A 21689-nucleotide genomic window follows, 5' to 3' on the forward strand; every position below is an offset into this window, starting at 1 on the left:
TATATGTGCACCATATTGCATGCAAATGTACATTATGAATAATATAAACACAACAGCCACATAAGAATAACAGTGTCACCCTCCCTTCAAATCACAGGCTGACATGAACAGGTGGGCAGAATTATCAAGAGGTTTGCAGACGACCTAATGAATTCTGACGTTAGCGTGTAAGTCAAGAGTAAAGATGTTTGACCACAAAACTCTTAACATCTACGTGCCGCGTTTCCTCTCTTTCTCTCTCCCAGTGGGATCGTCGGGGGACAGCTGTCAGCTGTGACAGGCGTCACTTTGTTTGCTAATGCCTCCGGAATGACAGATTAGCCAGGGAATGCCAGCGATGCTAAGCTCATATGACCTTTATGGTTCTTTATTAAAACGTATCAGTCATATAAAGACCGGAAAAGAATATTGGAAACCACGGAAAGACTCATCTGTTAATTAGATCTTAGTTGACGGATGGGTCGTGTGTAACCGCTGTTAGTGGTTATGGATGTTGCAGCAAAGCCAAAGCCTCAAGAAGAGAAAGCACTTTTTTTTTGAGGGTGTAAACATACACGATACATTTTTTTTAACTTGGTTAAAACAGTGGTTAAAAGATAGCCCATATGCTAACACTGTTGGGATTTGCGTGTGTGATTAAAATGACAATCAGTGTGTGTTAAATAATGAACGCTGATGGGAAAGAAGGAGATTGGAGATGAGAGGTGGAATCTGATATGGATGTGTGCTTTGTTTCACTCTGGGTGTTTTCCCATAATAAAAGGTTAGATGGCAACATGTCGATAAATCCTCATGATGATGAGAAATAAAATAAAAAAACGTCAAGTGCTTGGAGATTAGGCTACTGAAGTGAATCTTAAGAAAGCGTGTTAGAGGAGGGAGACCCTGAGGTAATATCCCATGCGTGTGTGCCTATGTATATCTGCAATAAGAGGAGAGTGTGTAATAGAGAAGAGCTTGTAAGTGAGAAAGAGAGGAAAGACAGCAGGGAGAACAGCGGGGCTCCTGTGTGTGTCAAACACAGACAGCTCTCCATCCAGCTACCAGGGCGTCTTGTCCTGACAAGCTGCTTCACCTTCAGACGATGCGGCCTGGGAAAAAACAAGTGTCCACTTGTGCTGCTGGCACAATGCTGCTTCCTGTGCTTTACCAGGGGACGGGGGGGGAAGAGTGTCTGCTCGCTTGCCAAATCTGTCACAGGGTGCAGCGTGAGTCACAGCCAGCCTCCATCCGTGCTTTGAATCATGACTCAGTTTATGCGGACAGACCAAAGGATAAGCTTTTTAGATGCAACTCAATATTGCTTCCAGAAGAGCCTCTTGTAGAAACAAATCTCCACTCTACAGATGCACATAAACACACCAGTAAACATACATCAATCCCAGCCAGGATTTAATGCTGAGTCAGACTAATAGTTATGGTTAACCATGTGCGAGATAACGCCCTCAAGACTTAAGAGAACATTTTAAATGAGGCATTTAAAGGTTACATTATTCTGGGTTTTGTGTCCCACATTATGGCTGCCGGATGTAGCAGCCATTACACATAAAATGCACAGTGAACACAGAACAGACCTTAATTTCAGGCTTCTGTGCTTCAAAGAAGCACATTACAGTAAGCGTATGTATGCATGTTGCCCCAAATTAACTCGAGTGATTTAAATGAGGACGACCAAAGAGAGGGAAAAGAAAATCCATAATCAAAACCGGTCTTTGTACTCTGCATTATGTTTGGATTTACATCTGAAAGACAGTACAGCAGCAGCTCAGACTGAAGCTAAAAGAAATGATTATAGCCGAATGTCCCAGCAATGGTTTGACTACGACTGCAACACTCACAAAGTCAGTGGAGTGTCAGTGAAATCCGGGGGTGAACTTGAAGCAGCTGCGGCGTCCAAAACCTAATCCCATCTCTCCTACCGCTTCTCAGTTGAATGGCACTCCACCAGAAGAAACACAGGCTTTACACAAACCCTGTCACAACTCTAAACACACTGATGTATAAAAGCCATTTCTCACACTCGCTCCTGACTCTTTGTTACACAAGTCTAAAAGAACATATTTTCAAAACTTAAACTGTCTCCCTTTAGTAATTTGCGCCTCCACACAAAGCAGTTCTCTCTTGAGTTGACTGACAAGAATTAGTGTTGGGCAGAACAATTTGTCTTTCATCCAGTGTAGAGGGGGGAAAACAGATTCTGCATCTAATGGCCTGTTTCCACATAAAAAAAACCCTTTCCAGGGCCCAAGAGCCATTTCAATTCCTCTTTTACTTAACCTGCATTTTGACCAGAGAGACACAGAGACAAAAACCTTTCAGCTGTCCCGGAGTTTGCGGTGCTTAAAGTTTCAAACCAAGTCCCCCACAGCTGCCTCACCTGATATGCAGCTTCATTTCTACAGTACTGTGGAAAAACATGTGCAAACACAGTGAGAGCATTTGCTAATTGTTTCAGTTTCTATGCTGTTAAGTAGAAATAAATAATCATCAAACCTTGCATCCATTAATTACATTAGAGTCTCTCCACAGTAAATACAAAGAAAAACAAGGTGACTTATTATTCTTGTTTGCCTAATGTCCATGCTTATTCTGAATAGGTGAAAATGCAAAGAGGGATGGACAGAAAAAAATCATGATTTTAGTTCCTGTAGCAGCTGGAACTTTTTGGTTCAAGAGGAGTTTAACTCAAACTTAAACTTTACATGTCACCCAACTATGACACCTTTACAGTTCAGGCAGGCTGTGAAGTCACAGCAGAGCTGTGATCTCTCACTATTGATTAAAAGAGCAAGTATCCCATCATGAAGAACTCTACTTACAATCTGCTTTCACTGAGCTGGAAAGATAAACTCCTGACTGCGTAACCCTGTATTGTCTCGCTGAGCAACACTCGCTTTTAATCAAGAACAATGGAGCAGGGACCAATCACATCATTAGACACTTATCGATAATAAAGCAAACACTTGCTGATGCTCATAAGACTCAAGCTGTTGCAATAAGCCAGAAGCTTTGTGAGGATGCCTGTTTCTATTTCCAACTCTAAAAGTGTGCGATATCTTTACCTGAGCGATTAGAGGCCCTATTCACAATCCCTGCTCTTAGTGAAAAGAGGATGCATTGAAATGTCTTCATGTGTCACTGATTTAATTAACTACAAAAAAAAGTGTTTTCAGTGTCTGTGGTTGACTGTTAACCACACACAAACACACTCAGTATTCATATAGCTTAAGCGTGGACAGATGGCTTTGACCCAAACTAGTGAAATAGCACTCATTGTAGCTTTTAACTGTAAAACCGACTTCACTCAAGGTTCTGAGAGGACATGAATGCATGAAGAGAAGAGGGTGAAAGAGAGAGAATTAGATTTGGTAAGAAAGGATAGAAAGAAAGTAAATCAGCTGCTACATCAATCTGTAATGATCGGATATTTGTATTTTCTTCTCCAAAGGCCTGCCCTTACACACATAATGCTGTATGCATGAATGAATAATATCTTTGAATAATAGCTAATGAGCTGTTAACCTGGGATTTCAGGCACATTAACAGCTCTTAATAAGTAATTACTGTGCTAGAGGTGCTTACAGAATTGTTTTGATATTTTGCCGAGAGTTGGATCAATAGAGAAGATCGATATCACTCTCATATCCTTACGTTAAATATAAGTTTACAGCCAGCAGTCTGTTTGCTTAGCTTAGCATAAAGACCAAAGGCAGGGGCTAGCCTGGCTCTGCCTCAAGGAAAGAAGTTATTTATCACATCGCGATATCGCTTTAACCTTGAAAAGGTAAAAAAAAGGTTAAAAGACATTTGTCTTACACTTCCTCCTTCATCATGGGCGGCCACGCTTGTAGGAGGAGCATGAGCTGTTGAAAGTCTTCCCACTTCTGTGCAGCTTCCAGCAGCTCCAGGAAGAGGGCGTATCTTTTCTCCTCATTCTCTACATCTTCTATCTGAACCTGAGGGGAAGGGTGGAGAAGCAAGGAAAATCAGTTTAAGACCAACAAGCCCAGGTCAATAATACTATACACAAATTAGGTGAATGATGAGTGTTTAGGCAAGAGTAACCATCTGCTTCTGTCAAATTCTGCTACATGCGCAATGTTGTGGATAAATGTGATAATAACTAGCAGCGTTGTCCACTGAAAAGTGGATTTCAGTGATTGTTTTCTTGGCCTCATCCACTAGACACCATCCAACACAAATGCAACAGAAACAGGAGAGCAGCTTTCATTGATTTCAAATGAAGCATGCTCTCAATTGTGATGGCGAAACTTGACAGCCCCGATGATTGCAGCAGAGTTTGTGGGCTTAGGCATTCCTGCCAAAACAGGGCCCGAATGAACTGCGCAATCACAAACACTCAATCTAGACGAGTATCAAAGCCTTCAGACTTCAAACAAGGTATCGAGAGGAAGGAACAAGGCTTCATGCGTAACGGCACATTTTACTGTTAGTTTAGAAAAAGAAAAAAACGTCACCTGTGGCTAAACTTGTTCTGTACTATTGTGAGAGGAGAAATCAAGAGGGAGAGTGCAAGAAAAAGAGAGTGAATAGGAAAGAGGGAGGGTTAATGTGGAAAAAATGAGAGGAGGAGGAGGCAGAGGGAAAGTAATTAATTTTCTTCTCAAAGGTTGGCTTCTAGTGTGATTTAACAGTTCAGAGAGCGGCTGATTTCTGAGGGGAAAACTACAACCTGCCAAAGCATGGCTGCTGCAAAGACAGGCTGTGTCACACACACACACACACACACACACACACACACACACACACACACACAGAAACACACACACACACACACACTTACAGCCAGACTCATAAAACATAGTTTCAGCCTCAGTGGTGTGATCAAATTTATATGACAGGATATCTATGTAAAGCCTGACCATATATCATCAGTATAAAGATTCACAGTCTAATTCAAACATTTTAAGACACTAGGAACTGTCTGTGAGTGAACCCGTAAATACACACAACCTTTATTTTCAATCGTACAACAAGCGTTGTAATGAAGCTGGGTTGCTGCAGAAACCATCTGTGCACTCCTCTATGCGTTCTGGTAAAGATTTAGCTCCAAAGTAGTCATATTTGGGCTAGCATATTAAAATGTTCCATTAACAATAATTTAATGAAATGGATTTCGAGGCAGTAAAAGGGAGGATAAATTTATCCTTAGGGAGGATAAATTATGAGCTCCATAGAGCAGTCTGTCTCATGTACCAATACTAAGGTTTTATACCGTCAAAAGAAATGCATAAAATAGCTGCATTAAGATGCCAAAGACATTAACTCTCATACATGACGCAACACTGCCTTCAAAACGATAACAAAACTTTTCTCTGTCACATAAATAAATTTCATAATGCTGCCATAAATGGCTTGACAGCAGCTATGTTGACTAAATGTATATTGGAGCTCCTGTGGCCACAAAGACCGCATCTCCCACTGCACTGCACCTACAAAACTGTGGCATGTCATCGCTGTCCTGTACATCCCTCCCTCTGCAAACCTAACATCTGCCTGCAGCACCATACTGTACACTCCATCATCGCCACCCCTTTCGTAATCTGACACAAACATGGTTAATCACTTTTTGCAGCTGTTGCACATTACTTAATTGTTCTTATTAGATTGTCACTTGTTTACATATGTTGTTTTTGTTTCTTTGTATACCTGGAGTAACCTTGGAGTATTGTAACAAAAATAATGTCCCCCTGGGATTATTAAAGTATTTCTGATTCTGATATCGCTGGATTACAAAGCTTTTAGCTACAACACAATTTAAGAATTTAAAGCAGAGCTGCAGTAGAGCACTGCAGGTGAGTTGTTTTATGCTGTGTAGATCATTGTAGAGGCAAAAGTGAATTAAGTCTCACATTTTCTTTGCAACTACTGGAGGCACACAAATTAGTTCCTTCCCTAAAAACATTATATTTGAGGGACATGGATCTGTGGATTGCCACAACAATGACAGTATGACAGTACAAAGAATTATTTAGAAGAATAAAGAATTTCTTCCGCCTCCCGGCTAATCTAAATATCAGCAAAGACATGGATCATCTGAGGACCTGAGGCAGGCCGAATTATGCCTTGGTGCTCGAATAAGCCATCTGTAATGACACTTCCCTGTCAATCAAGTGGCGACGCTGTTAAATATGCGCAAATTCAATTCTTAATATCATCTGAATAGGTGAGTAAAGCACCGGAGGTTGCCGTTTGGGCCACACCAAAGATTCCTTGATTCATTTGTTTGTAACAGAAAGAGTTTATAAAGTTTAGACTTTGTTTTCAAAGCATGGGACAAACCAATTTGTGTGCCAAGGAGCCTTCAAACTGACAAAATGTAATCAAAGATTATCAGACAAGTCAAAAACAGAATGGAATACATCAATAAATATTGTTGTTAGTTAAATCATTAAATAGCTTATTGTTAAATAACATAAAAATAACACAATCATCCATATGCTGTACTGCTTACTGCTATAGCATGCCTTCATAAACTCTTGTAATGGTAGCTAAAGCATCTTATCTGTCAAGCTAATGCTAACAAAGTTCGCCGGCTTACATAACTTAGAAGTTGGTAAAAGGAAACAATAATAATTCTCCTTTTTATTAGCTTTAAAAGGACAAGAAGAGATGTGTTTTTATACTCTATTGTATTTACAGTATTAAACCAACAGTCTTGACAAAACGTTTCAGACAATGTTTTACTTTGTTTTGTTGGTTGTGGGGCTCCATATAATCCACTTGCTCTTATAAATGTCTTCCAATGGACCGACACCACTAGGTGCAATGGATTATAGGTAATTAAGCGGTTCTCATGGCTGATTTCCTTCATAAAGCATCTGAAACTCCTACTGAGTCTGAGACACTTGTGCTGTTAAACCTCTAATTTATAAGTAACAGCAAATGCAAGTAACTGGCAGCCCAACAGATCCATGCTTAGTGGTGTAGTGAAGCGCCTTATAATGGGGGTTGGAGCAATAAATGAATAAAGCTGAAGCTCAGGACCCTCTGGAAATGGAGGTCATTTGGGAAACAGAAATGGAATCTTAACTACCTGTAAAAAGCCCTTGCTGCAATCTAAAGCTCTGAAATCCATCACTGAATGTAAACTGCAACCCAAAGCCTGTTCATCATTCTTACTGCCTCACTGTCTTATGAATACTGAGCACTGTCTCCCTATTGAAGCATTGTATAAAGTTTTATGGCTACATTTATTCATTATGTTTGAAAATTTAAAGGTGTGCAAAGCCTTGGGCTTCCCTGATAATATTGTGATTGCATGTTCACATATAAAACACATTATAAATTGCACATCCACACACACAGTCGTACAACTACACACCTATATCCCACCTCCTAAAATCCTGCTTGCGCACACACACTCATCAAAACTCACCTACAGTAGACCACAAATTAAATTGCTGCCAATTACTATGTGGCTGTGAGGCTTTTATTTTCTTAACAAGCGAGGATGGTAATTAATTATGCCTAGTGATTAAAATCAACATTTCCTCTGTGGTGTTGTACAAAGAACATAGTGCAGGAGGGCATCAGGGCAGGAAGAGGAGGGAGGGAGAGGACGAGATTGTCAGCCAATATGATAACACTTAGCAGAAAAGTCCTGACAAATTAAGTCACACGGTCTCTCAGTCAGTCAGCCAATCTAAATATATATACCACAGGTACATATTTGTCCACATCTCTGCATATTTAGACCTTTTTTCTCTTTCATCTAATGAACATGCTTCCCCTTTTTCCATCTATCAGCCTTTCAAACACTCAATTTTCTTTCCTGCCCATCTGTCCATTCCAAGATCAGTCAGTCAGACAGCACGATAAATGCTAATGGAAAAGTGAATTTATGAACTCAATCAACTCAATATTTTTTATTTGGACTTTATCGTTTTTTATGACCCATCACCGCTCCCTCATCTCAAGGAAAACTTTTTAAATGACAGTACAATCACAGGTTATGCAACTAGCCACAGCAGCCTGTCAAACTCTGAATTTCACGACATGTCGAAATGATGTTATTTTTGTGTGTGTGTGTGTGTGTGTGTGTGGGGGGGGGGTTATGTTGTTGTTTTGTTGCCTTTTCAAAACCAAAAAGACAAGAGAAAAAGTAATGGCCCTTTCAGATACAACATGGCAACAGCAGCACTGCACTCCGAAACACATTATTTACAATGGCTTGCGCCATGCCACAATAGTTTTTCGCTTTGTCAAGCAAAGCACAGCACACACTGGTGTTTGAGACAGCGTTTCAAACGTGTCTGAAACAGCCATGAGGAACAGATAAAACAACGTTTATGTAAGCTCTAATTATTAGCACATCCAACGGACTAGCTGGACTTACTTTCAAGGCCATGAGACATATCATTAACTAACTACCTTAGTTGTTGGGTTAGGTAAATTTTTTTTAAATAAAATCACAACCATATCCAGTGTGTAGTATTTACCCACTGTGTGGACACGGAAAAGTCTTATTGTAGCTCCATATACATATGTATAAACACTTAATTTCAACTAAGCGATTTATGTAAGCCAGTTGCGACCACTGATAGTGATGGTCCAACAAAAAACTAAATGATAGCTCACGAAAACACTTCTGTGGTACAGAGAGCACACTGGCATGAAAGCAAACACACAAACAAAAAGCTGCTCCCTCTCACTGCCTGTAATTTCAAGCTTCAGAACAACTTCTTTTTTTTTTTTTTTTTTTCCTGCTGGCACAGGATACGGCGCCGTTAAATTATGCCGACCACATGCTACACACTCTTCCACTGTGACTGGAAGTAGCCATGCTTTTAACAAAATGATACACAGGGACACAGGAAAATGAGAAGAAAGCATGGAAATGAAGTAAGCAGACAGGGAGGCTGAAGTAAATGAAACATGACAACTAGTAGTTACCAGCAGCTACATTATTGCTCTTTGACAACCTTTTACTTTTCAACACAGGAAAAAATGAAAATCTCAGTGGATGAGGGGGCTTGTGTGAAGAGATGCTGTAAAATGGGTATTACGTTTTTCCCAACTGCTGTGTTGTTCAGAAATTGGGTGTTATGAAATTTCATGATGCCCTATTGCTTTAGAAAGCAATACGATGTGACTATAAGGTGCTTTACTGCATTGACAATGGCCATATCTCACACACACTTGTTTTGCTGTGCCACTGAGGATGTTTATGTATTAAATTCTTTCCTCCACCTCAAACTAAAACGCCAAAATGTCACCACTCTTCTATACTCTCACTTCTATAAGACAAAGAGCAATTACAGTGTGTTGTAGTTTGTCTAAAACAGCTTGTGTAAGTCAGACAGGGTATCTTCTCCACTGATTAAAAACTGCAATGCAGTCTAACCCTGCTATCAGCATATGATAATAAAACGAGGGGAAAAAAAGAGGACGTGTGTGTGAGTGTGTGGAAGAGAGACAGAGTGAGACGGCAGCCGCTTTGGGGCAAATCGATGCAGAGCAGAAAGCATCAGAAGACACGTGGGTGAAAACACACTCATACACAGTTCACCAAAGGATAAAAATGGAGATGAAGTATAAAAGACTGCAGCAATGTGTGTGAGAGAGTGTGAGTGTGAAAGTGAGAGTGAGAGTGAGAGAGAGAGAGAGAGGGTTATACAGATGAAAGTAGACTCATCTTTTCCTCCTGAGAGTTACTAGCATGAGACTTCTTTCACTCCTTTTAAAAGGAGGACACGCACACACACACACGGAAACATAATGAGGACCTTGCAAACAGGCACACAGGTGTGTGCACACACAATCAAAAACAATCAGCTGAATGGTACTGAAACAGAGCTTCAAGAAACTCCCGTGAAATAATTTCCTCCAATTGTCGACCGTCTTTCCTGAAGGAATAAACTCTCACAAAATAAATATTCCAACATCAAAGTGCTCTACTGTCGTCTTTTAAATGTGAACTGCTTTCAACATATAGGTGACACTTGAAGGTAACAGATAATTTTAGACACACAAAGGGTGAATGAAGAATGCCCTGCTGCACACTGACTCCTCTCGAGTAACATTACGAGTGTGATTTGATGCTCCTAACTAGGCTTTGAGGTATCTTTATTTGTAGACAGTAGTTGTTTTATTTGTGTGCCGAAAACAGCTAGGAGCCAAAAATGTGCTGTGATGTGATGTGATGTAGGGTCTATAGGAGGCTTGAGCCCATGCGACCTTATCTTTATTTTATTAGGTTCCTAAAAAACGTCAGCCTAATACACCACAAAGCTTTAGTATGAAGTCGGATAGATACTGTAGATGCAAGAAAATGGAAACTTCAAGTGATTTAAGCAATTCTTAAAGCAGCTACAAGGAGCTTTCATTTCGTGGCCCCTGAGGAAAAAAAAAGATTGTGTTTCCACTTCCTCGTTTCGTTCATTACAAGGAGAATCCAAACGAATCCGAGCTGTTGGCAAGCATTAAAAATGACTATATAGAAATAGTAAATCTTCTCGCTGATGGTCTTGTTTGTTTATGTAGGTCATAAAGACGCATCAGAATTAAATCAACCCTATTCATGACCAGTTTAAAAATTCCTTGCAGTATGTAAAACAGTTTGGTATATTATAAACTGTAGCGGAACATTACCATCTGCATTTTCCCCCATACTGATGCCATTCTTATTGCAAAAGACAAAATGCACAAAATGTTTCAGACCTCATTCAAGGGATTCAGTCTGATGTTTGTTTATGTGCTCTTTGCTAAATATAGAGTAGTGTCACTGATCCTGTCAGTTTGGACTTGTCAGCCAGCTAAGTCAAATGTGAACCTACAAAACCACGTTACAAAAGACAATCCAAAGGCGTAAAAAGGTAAACAAAAGATTGAAAAAGAACAAAAATGTCTTTCCTCCCATTTAAATAAATGTCCATTTTGGACATTTCATTGCAGTTTCATGTAATTTGAAATTCTCCAGTGTACATTACAGAATACAAGATGAATGTTCGAGGTCAAGCCCCTGCAGAATTACACTGTCTAACTTCACACACTGGTGAAGGTTGATGACTGACATTTACTACTACTATTGTGTGGTAACAACATATCACCGGTGTTTTCACCTCATCTCACACATGAAGAACTGTCACTTGTAAATGAGCGCTGTCCATGGTGCTGAAAGGCAACTCCGGAGGATGCTCGGTGAATGAAGCTCTGTTGACGTGCAGTCCGTTTCATACTGTGTCCTCATGAACTGGTAGTCTTATTTCTTGCTGTCCTGTCATACCAAGCAGCCAGTTTGTGGTTTTAAAGTTTAAATGGCAACTAATATATGGCACCTGCCATTTAAACTGTTCATTAAACGTCAAATTTGTAATTTCATACACATATATTAACAAAAACTGTTTAATAATAAGGGTTACAGATAAAAAATAACCATTATGTGTGTTTGGTATGTACCCTGAGAAACTGTAGTAACACAGAATTAAGATACTAAATGAGAAAACTGGGATCAATATGTCAGTTGGTATATGCAAATGAAGGGCCTGCTTGAAAGATTTCACCCCACTTGTAAAGAGAACCCTCACTGAGCACTGATTAGACTTTCTGTGTCAGAGAGGTTGAGTTGAAACAAATATAAATAATGGCGAATTTGTTCAAAAGACACTAGAGACGACAATAAATAACCACAACAGGGGTTATTTATTTTCATTAATCTCAAATAAACTTCATGCATCAAGGCATAACGAGATGCCGAAATATTCAAAAGACTTGAATATGAATAAAGGTCTGTTTGGATTGTTTCTATCACTGAATAATTCATAAGATTAGCCATACAACTTATTACTAGTACATGAAAGTGGTTATATTTGCCATTTAAACACCCGGTGCCTGTAAGCTATTAAGAAGTATTTTGCTTTTAGAAACTAAAGGAGGAACTTAAATTATGTGTTACAAGGGTTACAATCAATGCTTCAGTTGACCTCAAAGCCACAGAGCCCATAATTAAGACTTACTTGTGACTGATCTCTGAATACAGTCTGAAATATAAAGTGCTATGGCTGTGGTACAGCGTACAATGTCCAAGATTTCTGGTTGTTTATAGTGGATGTGGCCTAACTCAAAATTTTTGACGTCATCTGCTAACATCAGAAGAATTTAAAACAGTTTTCTGACATGAATCCCTTCAGTGAAACAGATGGCAACTATTCCAAGCATAAAAGTATATTTATTTAAGGGGGTAGGTAATTGTTTATACAGTCATCTAGTGACTGAATGGATTACAGCCAAGATGAGAAGCTGTATATCATAAGCAGCTCAGAAGATTACAGTGATTGATCAGTTGGGCCAACACATCGTATGTATGCTTTGCTATAATTAATCAAAACAACATGTTGGAAACCCTGAGATATTTGTAGTCTGAAAACGTTGAAAGCAAACAGCTCAATCATTCATAATCACCAGGGGATGTCTGGGCAACAACTCAAGGCACTTATAAAGCATAACAATCAGTGCTGCTGGTCAAGCTGAAGTTTGGTCAAAGTTTAATAATTACCACTTGAATATCAATAACTGATCAGAGGTTCACAGTCACAGCTCAGTCTCTCTGTATGCTCTTACAAAACACCCTGTGGCTATAAGTGCCAATGGATCACACTGGTAGAATACAGGATGGCTACAGGGTATAAAGTTCACAATTTTATTTCAGTTTGTTTGCATGCTAAGATATAAAATGTCCAGCTGAGGCTGATGGAAAGGTCGTTAGTTTAGAAGATATTTGGTCATAAACAGTATTAGACAAATCTTGACCTGGTGGTGTCCCTACATAAAAAATCCAGGGAAAGTCATTCATTCTTTGGATACATGGGTAACACCACATATATTCGGCTTCAAAGCGGTGCTTCGGAAACCTACGGGTGGCGTCAATCATGCTTTGTCCATTCTTTATACTGTCAATGTCTGGGACTCATCAATGTTAGGATTTTATGTCACCTTATCTTACAGTTGTGATCACCAAAGTCACCAAAATCCATCCTCTGGGAACCATGAGTAAATGTACCAAATTTAATGGAAACTGGTCCAGTGGTTGCTGATATTTCAATCTGGATCCAACAACCAAAAGACCGACATTGCTATCCATGACATAATCTGAAAGTACATTTAGATAAAAAATGGAAGGCCATGGGGATATTCGAACAGGCTTCCAGTGTTGACTGCTTTCAAAAAAGCCACTGAGGGAAAGCAATTGATATGAAACATCTAAGTAATGGAAAGGGACAGTTATATTGCCACTTTTCAAGGCAGAAACAGGTACATGTGTCAACAGGCATGACACACAAACACATATGGTCAGTACAACTCAATATATTCAATAAAAGCCCCGTTTACACACCAGTTATTAAAGACTTCATGTCTTGGTAGGTGACGGGAGCTGACCCTGGGACTGACTTGCTGAAGTATGTGGTGAACACATCATCACCTCTGTGCCAAACACTGTCGTAGACAGGTTAATGATCAGCGTTACCATCACTGTCTGTCTCGACAGCTCTCCCCTCGTGCTAGACACATCTTATTACCTCTGCCAATCACGATGGCGAGCACTATCAATCCCACCTCTCTATCAAATAAGCGAGATAAATAGAGGATAGCATTTTTTTATTAAATATTATGACATGGAAAATGCTCCAGTCAATATAATCATTTAATGGTGTCAATTTACTAAATTAAATTGGCCATCATCCAAGTCTTTCTTCAGGTAGCCGTTTTCTGGGGGGGGGTTTCACAATAAAAACTGTCATGACTTGTTGTAAATTACTTGATGTTGAAATGTTGTGGCATGTTAGTACCACAAGAGAAATGATTCTTTTCATCCTGGAATCTCTTTCTTGCCCCTGAGCCAGCAGCCCTCCAGGAGTTGGCCTGGAGATGACCGGGTACTTCAAAGGTGGATACTTGACCCACTCCTCCTCTCTCCTGCCAATATATGAACCATTTTTGGTGAATATTTCATTAAGGTTTTCTAATTTGCATACATAATGCCCCAGAAAGGCAGACAGCGGTAACTCCAGAAGCAGAAAAATTCAGGGAAAAAAGTGTTTGAGGTTTTCTGGCTGGCCAGCAAGCTACAGGTTTCAATGTCTGCATTTTATCCCCTTTAGGCTGACTATCTTACCCTGTTGGACCCCAGTTTGAAGACCAATGGATTAGAATATCAGTAGCATAACTGCTGTATCTAGTATCTGTATCTCTGTAGCAGGAAATGTAACAAGTGTGATAGATCAATAATGTAGTCACTGCAAATTTTACATGACATGTTGACAGAAATGATCTATAATATTATGGCATAATAATTATTTATATAGCAAACCATCACACCACCAACAATTACAAGAATATAAAATCACGACATGGTCTATAATGTCATCATATTATTGATTATATGCATTAAACAGGAAGGTAGTTACAAACAACAACAGGACATATGCATAGGTGTCTTTGATCCAGAATTACTGGAGTTTTTTTAATCTTAAGAGACCATATTTATATCAAAATATCTGCAGGGACACTGTATCTGGTAATCAAGTCAAAGGTAATGTGACACAGGAGGTTGTCCTTTCCAAATTAAGTCAAAGATGCATCCTTTCTTCCTGTTTTTGTATGAGCCATTGGTTAAAAACAAGTGAACTTTTGCCCCCATCAACAAATCTGCCTGATAATCTTCTCTGTGACTTGGCAATTATCGCAGTCCTTGACCTGAGAGGGAGAGAGAGGAGAACACAGGATGTGGGTGATGCAGCATGTCAGTGTATTGGATTGGGAGTGCCAGTGGAGCCGTGGGATCCAAAGATCTCTGTGTTTGGCCTTTACTGAGTGCGCTCCGAATGAGCTCATCAATATTCATTGACCCGCTCTGGCTAATGTCCCCAGCGACGGGCAGAATAAAGTTGCAGAGGTCGCACACTTCACAAGAAGGGGGAGAGGGAGATGGGGAGAGTGTGGGAGAGAATGAGCGATGCTGAGAAAGTGAGCGGAGATGATAAGAGAGCGCAGGTTTCAGACAAAATGAGAGCAAAGAGAAGCAAACAGCAAAAGGGCAAAGCTTTGGGGCCTGGTGGGGGTTAGGGAGTTTATTACGACTTGAAAGTGCAACACATAAAACATGCAGAGGAAACGTAAGTGTAAAAATAAAGACATGCAGCCCTGTAGAGAACAAATAAATGTACACACACACACCCTTGTGCATGCAAAGTATGACATGACAGGATGAGTGCAATGACAAACAAATACAGCTTCTCTAACCTCTCCCTCTATTTGTTATGCTTTTTCTTGTTCTCTCCCCGTAGTCTCGGGTAGATCTACACTGTATAACATGACACCTGAGTATACATGACAGTACACGCCTCAAGAGAGGAAGAGGAAGTAGATAAGAGAGGGAACATCTAGCAAGACACAGAAGGGGAGTGGTTAGGAAAGGATGAGGAGATCAAGGTTAGGAGGAAAGAACGAGCTTGTAGCTCGAAACTGTCTTGACACGCAGGCATCAATGGCAAACATTCGCAACCTTTACAGTATATTTTAATAATAACCCATTTGTGCTGAGCTCTCCTTAATCATGCATGCGTATAGGGGCTGATGAATATTCGAGATGTGAGGAAGGCCGAGGAGAAGGGAAGATAATAAATGATGTGTGTGCACTAACACACACACAGAACATTTAAGATGAGTGTTTAAATACCTTAAATAACATACACTCAGACAGGAGTATTCAGATGTAGATGTGAGAGGGCGGTTAAGCTTGGATGCACATATACAAAGGCTGAAGAACTCCGGCTGAAGTGAAACCTTTACCTGGTGCTACAGCGAAAGAAAGAACTAGCCACAACACATAATGGTGCATGAGTGCCCTCACTTCAGCTCAGATTTTACTCCCTCCTTTTCGTCTGGTTCTGTGCTGCCCACTCCTATCACTTCAACTGTCCTCAGGCTCTTTCCTCCTTATTTCTCCTCTTGTCTGTCTCCTGCTCCACATCCCCTCTTTTCTTGTTTATTTTATTGCGCTGCCTCCTCTGAGGTGTTTTTTTGACTGAATCATCAGCGATCCCACCGAGATGACAAAGCGTTGTGCTCTTCTGTCCTGTCTCCTGGAGTTTAAAATGGAGCATAAATAAAATTTTCGCAAAAGGTGCCAAGGGGGATAGATAAAAGCTGCCAAAACAAGTGGAATTATAGCTGGGGCTTGGCTATCACGACAGTGACCCCTGACCTGTTGTATTAGAGTGTGGCCACAAGATAGCTTGCTCAACCCCATCACATTTATTATTTATCCACATGGAAAGAGACTCTGCTCTCTCTCTCTCTCCTCCTGTCCAGGCTCATTCACTTTCATCAAACAAATCTTTCTGAGCTTTGCTGCCCAGCTTCTCTCCACATGGCCTTCCCCTCTGCAAAGATCTGTCCTTTTTTCCCCCCTCACACAATCCCTAGTGGGACAATTCCTGAAGTTCTCTTCCAACTTTTCTAACTCAACAAAGCCCATCTGTCCATTTGTCAATATGTAATATGTGTGTTTGTGCACCACAGGGGCAATGGTGAGCTGCAGACAAACACATTGTTCTGTCAAACAACAAAACTCCACTTATGTTTCTGTTTGTATCCCTGTCATATCAAACAAATACTGTAGTTATGACAAAACGGCATGGCATCCATCTGTGCAGTTCCTTTTGTCTTCTTTCATTGTTATTCTTGAAGGTTTGAAACTCATCTTGTCAATATGGTTTTGAGTACTTCAAACCGCCTTAATATTTAAATATATGACAGGTGGAATGGGATGTGTTGCATGTTTAGAAATGCATGCGCACACTGAAAGAGAAACGTCGCACACAGACGATAAACAGTGTGTGCGTGTTGACTGTGTTCCAATGCATATGGCATCATATCTGTTTGAGATTTGAACACGCATGCATACGCTTCCCATTAGATTGTGTCCAAAAATGCTGAGTTCTGTAATTTTCTGCTTAATTGATGCATACATAATGAGAATCGCCATCCAGAAAGAGAAACAAAGATGGAGTGAGAAACTAGGAAACTAAAAGAAAGACGTTGGCCATGCAAGAAAATAGGAGAAGGTTTAGTCTTGAGTTGAGACTACAAATTTAATGCTGTTTGGAATACGTATACAGAGTGATCTAAATGAGTGATTTGAATTATCATGTTTTTGAAATAGTATGCCGTTCCCATGGTGTCCAAAGTAAATGAAACCAAACTTGTCCAAAGCAGAGATTTGATCATAAACAAGACTCAAAAATGGGCAAAAAAACAAAATCAAATCTTATCTTTGACAAATTTTACCAGGGAAAAAAAAATGTAATGAAAATGTGCCTCGGGGGAGTCAAATAAGTGCTCGGTCTAGGTTAAAGCGCGGGGGTCCGGCAGAGGCTGTGTGAGTGCAACTACACAGAGTGCTCTGGTCTGCTCGGCTCAGTTCATCCATATTAGATAGACGGCACACTGCAAGGCCAAACAGCACTACCACCACAACAATGTGTTACAGCAAATGATCCGTGACACTGACAGGAAGAAAGGGGGGCTTGTATAGTGAATCAGCTATCACTGCTGATTAGCTTAGATGATGACTCTTCATGCACACGCACACACATCCAGGTGATCTTCCCCTATGCTCTGCAACATTTAGAGTGGACAGGGGGTGAAGACGTTGATGCAACAGCTGGGCCCACCTTCTTTCACTACATGTGTGTGTTATAACCCTCAGTGCTAGCACAGCCGTGTGCATTTAGCACAGCATCTATACCATCTATACACTAAAACGTCAAGGTCACAACAGAGGAGAAGGGGTGATACATTCACAAGAATGCATACATTGCAGACACACATTGCTTTCAGATGTCAGCTCTTTGTCTGTGAAATGCTATAAACAAACGAGCCTAAGTATATTGTTATTAGTGACATAAAGGCCACACATACGCATAGACACAACAGACCCTCCAATCTTGACGGTGGTGACATTTGGATGCCCTGCTGTTATGACTAATCATTCAAAATGAAGTCACAAAATCTATCCCTGGCTTCACCTCTCATGCCCTCCCTCCCTTTTCGGCTGTAAGACCACCCTCTCCTTCCTCTGTCTAAATGTCAGCATTTCAACTGGGCTCATTAATACCTCCCATTTTAGGTGTGTGTGTGTTCCAGTGCAGTGTGTTGGGATGGTGTGGGATGGAAGAAAAATGATGTATTGGAATGGTAAGTGGTCTGTTTTTCTCTTTTTCCATTTTAATATTATCTCTGAATCGTTCCCTCTCTCTCTGTATGTCTCTGATCAATCATTATTCCCCCCTCCTCTGTCCTTCCCTCTCCCTCTAATTCTTTCTCTGTTTCCCTCTGATCCATCATTGCTCGGTATGTGCGAGGCAGTGGCTGTGAATCATGCAGTGGCCTTTCCACTGACATGGCCCGGCCTGACCCAGTCTGGACACCACTGAGCTAAACAGCATCCATCATAATAGCTCTTGCAGGGTGCTATCAGAGGCTGGCATGCCTGGACTGCATGTACGTTTATCTGCTAGGGTGTATAATATAAAAATGCCACTGTATATGGATGAGGATGTATGGAACAGAGACAAAGGCAGGCATGGGGGAGGAGGTGGCTTGGACAGCCTATGTGAAAAGACTACAAGACTTTTCAGATCCTAACAGACTGTGAGGATCTGAGGATTTCTTGACATACTGTCAAAAAGGTGTGCGCGCAAGGCGATGAGGCAAGGATGGAGGATTACACAGTAAGTGAATCAGATCTGTAGGAATATACAATGCAGCTCTGAAACAAACACAACTGGGTTATCAGGAGACTGGAAAAAAGACAAAGAGCGAGAGAGCTGGAGAGCCTTTAGTTAAATCAGCTGCGATAATCACAGATACTGTACCCTGAATTCAAATTAAAGTTATTAGAGGTTTAACGGGATAGTCTTTTTTTAATTAGTTCCTGGTGAGACTGATGCACAGGCATTAGCTAAGGCTGCGAGCCAGAGTTGTCAGAGATCTGAGAGCTTGTTGGCCGCTCATCAGACAAAAATGAAACAGCAATGGGGACAGCTAACAAAGAAATACATGTATGTGGTGTATTACTTACACACGTTACATACTTCACAATCTGTGACCTATTAGACAAAGTTATAATAGCAACTCCAAGCGTACTGTGTAGTTAATTCACTTAGATTTAAATCTCTAGTGTGTAGGATTTGGTGACATCTAATGGCGAGGCTGCAGATTGCAACCAACTGAACACCGGTGCCGTTCCAAGTGTGAAGGAGAAACGGTGGCTATGATACAAGTTAATGCTTGCCTACAAAGTAGTCTCCAGTTCTGCACCCACTTACTTGAATACCCTTGCACAGGCATATGTTACCTTGCGCCCCTCCAATGAGTAATGCCTGGCTCTACCACCCGTACCCTCAGAGCAATCCAGACATTTCTCATCTGTTGTTCACTGTTGGTGGAACGTCCTAACAGTTCCTACCAGATCAGGGGGGTCTCTCCCTACCTTCAAAAACCTCCTGAGCTACGCTAACTGGTTGATGGCTATAGCTTCATATCTAGCATACAGACGTGAAAGCGGTATCAATCATGTCATTTAACTTGCTGAAGCAAGAAAGCAAATAAGCATATTTCCCAAAATGTAAACTATTCTTGTTGCTTCTGGGCAGAGACAGTGATGTCTGAGAAGAATTCAGAGATCCGGTAATCGAAAAATTAAATATTTTATTTTGTTTGTTTTTATTCTAGATGACCCTATTTGCCTCTGTTCATTTCAGTCTGGCAGGCGACCAACTGCCTGGAAGGTCTCCAACCAAAGGAGACCTAATCTTAAGAAATCCATATCAGAAGGAAGTACTGCAAATTTTTGGCTTTTGGCTAAAATTAAGGTGATCATGTTTCTTTCTGTTTGTCCCATCTAACAGAAGGTCAGCAGTCACTGTCAGGTCACTTCAGCAGATACTGTAGTAACACCACCCTGACCTATGTCATTTTATTTGTTTCTGTGACTTCACCATTTCCACCCAAAAACCTTAGTTAGTATTCACAGTCTGCACTTTTAGAACCCACACATAATTATTTTTATCCCCCTTGTTGTATTTTTAAGTAACATCCACATTTCAACATCAATCTTTTGCCAGTTTCGAAGGGAAAAAAAGATTAATATAATACAACTTCAGCATAATGTCTGCAATTTATCAATCACAATTAAAGAGGCACACTGAATGGGACAAAAAAACAGCAGATCAAAGATCCTGAATAATTACTGTAACAATCTGTAGTTTGATCCCGCTTTAATCTGTTCTCTCTGGATCAATAAACCAATTTTCATTTCAAGATCATTCTCAGAATGACTTTTTTCAAAAATGGTTTGAAATATTAGTTTAGTTTCTTTGAATTTGACACAAAAATAAATGAAATTGTCTAAACTTTGAAGTCCCAGAGGCTTCTGTGAAAGGCTCATCAATGACATTTTAGTGTTGTTATTGAGAGGAATACAAAGAGAGGTGGAGTTACATACTCTTGCACATCAGCAAATCAAATGTCTGCTCATGAATCTGTTGGGAAATGTATCTGCGCTCATATGCAGATACCTGTCGACAGCTGATTGGTTCTGAGAGAGAGAAAGAGAACGAATGGGAGAGATTCATTTCTAAGATTGAAGCGACATTTTCTTCAACCTTGTTTTGTTTCCTGAATTAAGACATTCGGACACGTGTGTACACACAGTGTTTCTGTGCATGTGTGTGTTTGAATATGCGTGCACTTTAATGCAAGAAAACTTCTGTATATTTGAGAGTGCAGCTGTCGGTGTATTGAGCGCGCATGAGTACATTACTTACATTAATATTTTGCAGCTGCCTTTGATCAGGCGACAGTGCTAATCAGACGCCTTTGTCAGAACAGCAAATAAGACAGCAGCGGGAAAGGAAAGATGAGAGAAACTTAAACATACTACTGATATCAGCTTCACTCACAAACTGTGTCTTGACAGCACGGTTGTCATGGTAATCACAGCAGGCGGTCTGTGTGTGTGTGTGGGTGTGTGTGTGTGTGTGTGTGAAACATGGATACAGTGGTTTATGTGTGAGTGTGTCTCTCGGGTAGCCTGTGGGACACAGTTAGAAGGGAGTTGTGCTGATTAGTTAAGGGACCAGGAGGACAGAAAGGGAACAATACCAACTCTTTTCCTTCCTTCTCCCACAGCTTGTCATCTCTGTCAGCTTTCTTTCGGAGAGTGCACCACCTCTCTCTACTTCCCCTCTCTCTTTCTGGTTCTAAACCAACATGATGAGGTCAGATTGGGGCACCGCCACGTCTTTGGCATAGCCTCGGGGCACCAGCATGCTGCAGAGACTGCCAGCATTTCTTATGGGAGGCACCGGCCTAGCCAACGGGATTATTGGGCCACTGTTCTCAGTCAGGCAACAGTCAGTGGAGACAAAGTGTCACTCCAATTAAGAGATGAAGTGTAAAGAAAAACTTAAAGGGTGTGCTCGAACGTGTTTTTGTGTGTTAGCACAGATGTGGATATGAAAAGTCTTCCAACAACAGAATTTTTGACTAATCAGAGCTAAATGGACATTTGCTTACAAACACCCTGCTCGCACATTTAAAGATCTTCTGGATGCCTTAAAGAGAAACGAGAGAGAAAGTGGCTCTTCATCTGAAAAGAGCCC

At 40.6% G+C, this 21689-nt stretch overlaps 1 protein-coding gene across 1 annotated transcript in view; it reads right to left on the bottom strand.

Moving 5' to 3' along the window:
* The window catches only part of nbas (NBAS subunit of NRZ tethering complex), a 152381-nt gene that overhangs the window by 12316 nt on the left and 118376 nt on the right, over positions 1-21689 (bottom strand). Inside the window, exon 50 of the mRNA XM_027283961.1 lies at positions 3817-3956. Within this exon, the coding sequence (XP_027139762.1) occupies positions 3817-3956 (140 nt within the window). The remainder of the gene's footprint in view (positions 1-3816; positions 3957-21689) is intronic.

This window comes from Larimichthys crocea, chromosome XI (assembly GCF_000972845.2).
Source record: "Larimichthys crocea isolate SSNF chromosome XI, L_crocea_2.0, whole genome shotgun sequence".
Classification (NCBI taxonomy): domain Eukaryota; kingdom Metazoa; phylum Chordata; class Actinopteri; family Sciaenidae; genus Larimichthys; species Larimichthys crocea.